This window comes from Myotis davidii, unplaced genomic scaffold, assembly GCF_000327345.1.
Source record: "Myotis davidii unplaced genomic scaffold, ASM32734v1 scaffold93, whole genome shotgun sequence".
Taxonomy (NCBI): domain Eukaryota; kingdom Metazoa; phylum Chordata; class Mammalia; order Chiroptera; family Vespertilionidae; genus Myotis; species Myotis davidii.
Window position 1 is genome coordinate 4,002,171 of NW_006292095.1, and position 3,433 is coordinate 4,005,603.

A 3,433-nucleotide genomic window follows, 5' to 3' on the forward strand; every position below is an offset into this window, starting at 1 on the left:
AATACCCCACTGACATTACTGGATAAATCCTATAGACAAAAAATCAGCAGAGAACCAGCTATCCTAAATGACTCACTATCAGATGGACTTAATTGACATCTTCAGAACATTTCACCCTAAATCCACAGAATATACCTTCTTCTCAAGTGCACATGGGACATTTTCAAATATAGACCACATATTGGATCACAGGCAAAGTCTCTCCAAATTCAAGAAGATTGAAATGATATCAAGCATCTTCTCAGACCACAATAGCTTAATATTAGAAATCAACTACAATAAAAACAATTTTAAAAAATTGAAACACTTGGAGGCTATATAGCATGGTATTAAACAATGATTGGGTTACCAAAGAGATCAAAGAAGAAATTTAAAACATCCTGGAAATGAATGAAAATGATAATACAACAATCAAAAACCCATGGGACACAGTGAAAGCAGTCCTGAGAGGGAGGTTCATAGCAGTACAAGCCTACCTCAAAAAAAAAAAAAAAAACAAAAAAAAAAAATTATGTAACTCTACAACTTAAATAATTAGAAAGAGAACAACAAGAAAAGCCCAGAGTGAGCAGAAGGAAGACGATAATAAAGATTGGAGCAGAAATAAATGACATAGAGACAAAAAAAAAAACACAATACAAAAGATCAATAAATGCAAGAGCTGGTTCTTTGGAAGATAAACAAGATTTATGACCAATAGCCAGGCTCACCAAGAAGCAAAGAGAAAGGACCCAAATAAACAAAATCAGAAACAAAAGAGGCAAAATAACAATAGACCCCACAGAAATACAAAGGATTATATAAAAAAAAATACTATGACCATCTCTATTCCAACAAACATTACAACTAGAGGAAATGAACATATTCCTAGAAAAATATGACCTTCTAAAACTCAATCAAGAAGAATCAAAAAATCTCACAGGCTGATAACTAAAGAGGAAATTGAAGCAAGTCATCAAAAAGCTCCCAGGAAGAAAAAAGCCCAGGGCCAGACAGCTTCACAGGAGAGTTTTAACAAACATTCAAAAAAGAACTAAAACGTATCCTTCTCAGACTATTCCAAAAAAATTCAAGAGGAAGGCACATTTCCTAGCTCTTTCTATGAAGCCAGGATCACCCTAATCCCAAAACAGATAAAGACACTATATAAAGAAAGAGAATTACATCCCGGATGAACATAGATGCTACAATCTTCAACAAAACCCTAGCAAATTGGATTCAGCATTACAACAGAAAGATTATACACCATGACCAAGTGGGATTTATCCCAGGGATGCAAGGCTGGTACAATATCCACAAATCAATAAACATGATACATCATATAAACAAACTGAAAGACAAAAATCACATAATCATATCAATTGATGCATAAAAAGCATTTGACAAAATCCAACACCCTTTCCAGATAAAAACTCTCAGCAAGGTGGGAATAGAGGGAACATAATTTAACATAATAAAAACCATATATGGCAAACCTACAGCAAACATCATACTCAATGGGCAAAAACTAAAACCATTCCCCCTAAAAACAGGAACAAGACAGGGATGCCCACTTTCACCATAGTACTGGAAGTGCTAGCCATAGTGATCAGACAAGACGAATAAATAAAGGCATCCAAATTAAAAAAGAAGAAGTAACATTGTCATTATTCCCAGATGACATGATATTGTACTTAGAAAACGCTAAAGACTCCATCATAAACCTACTAGACTTAATAAATGAATTCGGCAATGTAGCAGGATACAAACTTAACACCCAGAAATCTATGGCTTTTTTATACAACAACAATAATGAAACCACAGAAAGAGAAACAAAAAAAAAATCCCATTACCATTGCAACACAAAAATTAAGGTACCTAGGAATAAATTTAACTAAGGAGGTAAAGGCCCTGTCTTCAGAAAATTACAGGACGCTGAAAACAGAGATACATGAAGACATAAACAATGGGAAGAATATTCTGTGTTCATGGATTAGAATCAACATCATTAAAATATCCATCCCACCCAAAGCAATGTATAGATTTAATGTAATTCCCATTAAAATACAAATGGCATACTTCCAAGATCCAGAACAAACTCTCCAAAAATTCATCTGGAACAAAAAGACCCTGTATAGCTACAGCGGTCTTGAGGAAGTAGAAAAAAGTTGTAGGGATCACAATACCAGATATCAAGCTATATTACAAGGCCACTGTCCTCACAACTACCTGGTACTAGCACAAGAACAGATATATAGACAAATGGAACAGAAGAGAGAGCCAAGAAATCGACCCAAGCCATTATGCTGAATTAATATTTGACAAAGGAAGCAAGAGCATACAATGGAGGAGTTAAGACTGTCTCTCCAATAAATGGTGTTGGGAAAATTGGACAGATACATGCAAAAAATGACAGGGATGCCCTGATACAATATCTGCAAATCAATAAACATGATACATCATATAAACAAATTGAAAGACAAAAATCAAATTCAAACACACTGAAACTCAAAATGGCTAAAGCATTTAAAAATAAGACGAGAAACCATAAAAATCTTAGGTGAAGCCATTGGCAGCAGAATAGCAGATATTTGTCACAGCAATATCTTTACCAATGCAGCTCTGTGCAATGGAAACTAAAGAGAAAATAAACAAATATCAAAATAAAAAGACTGCACAGCACAAGACACCATCAACAAAACAATAAGAAAGCCGACTGCATGGGAGAACATATTTGCCAGTGCTATCTCCGGTAAGGGTTTAATCTCCAAAATTTATAGGGCACTCCTACAACTTAACAAAAAGAACATAAACAATCCATTCAAAAAGTGGGCAAAGGCCCTAACTGGTTTGGCTCAGTAGATAGAGCGTCAGCCTGTGGACTGAAGGGTTTCAGGCTCGAGTCCGGTCAAGGGCATGTACCTTGGTTGCAGGCACATCCACAGTGGGGGGTGTGCAGGAGGCAGCCGATCGATATTTCTCTCTCATCAATGTTTCTAACTCTCTATCCCTCTCCCTTCCTCTCTGTAAAAAATTAATAAAATATATTTTTTTTAAAGTGGGCAAAGGACCTAAATAGACATCTTTCAAAAGAGGACATACTGAAGGCCAAGAGACATATGAAAACATGCTCAAGTCACTAATCATCCAAGACGCAAATCAAAACAACAGTGCAGTACCATCTCACACCTGTTAGAATGGCTATTATCAACAAATCAACAAACGACAAGTGCTGAAGAGGATGCGGTAAAAAAGGAACACTTTTGCCCTGCTGGTGGGAATGCAGACTGGTACAGCCTCTGTGAAAGACAGTATGGCATTTCCTCAAAAAATTAAAAAATGAAACTTCCATTTGACCCAGCAATCCATCTTATAGAATATATCCCAAGAAAACAGAAACACAAATCAGAAAGGATATATATGTACCCCTATGTTCATAGCAGCACAATTTACC

The 3,433-nt window shown here is 35.9% G+C and overlaps 1 protein-coding gene across 1 annotated transcript in view; it reads right to left on the reverse strand.

Moving 5' to 3' along the window:
* Positions 1-2,535: 2,535 nt before the first annotated feature.
* LOC102757815 (disintegrin and metalloproteinase domain-containing protein 5-like) overlaps positions 2,536-3,433 on the reverse strand; it is an 80,431-nt gene continuing 79,533 nt past the window's right edge. The window contains exon 15 of the mRNA XM_006765643.1: positions 2,536-2,615. Within this exon, the coding sequence (XP_006765706.1) occupies positions 2,536-2,615 (80 nt within the window). The remainder of the gene's footprint in view (positions 2,616-3,433) is intronic.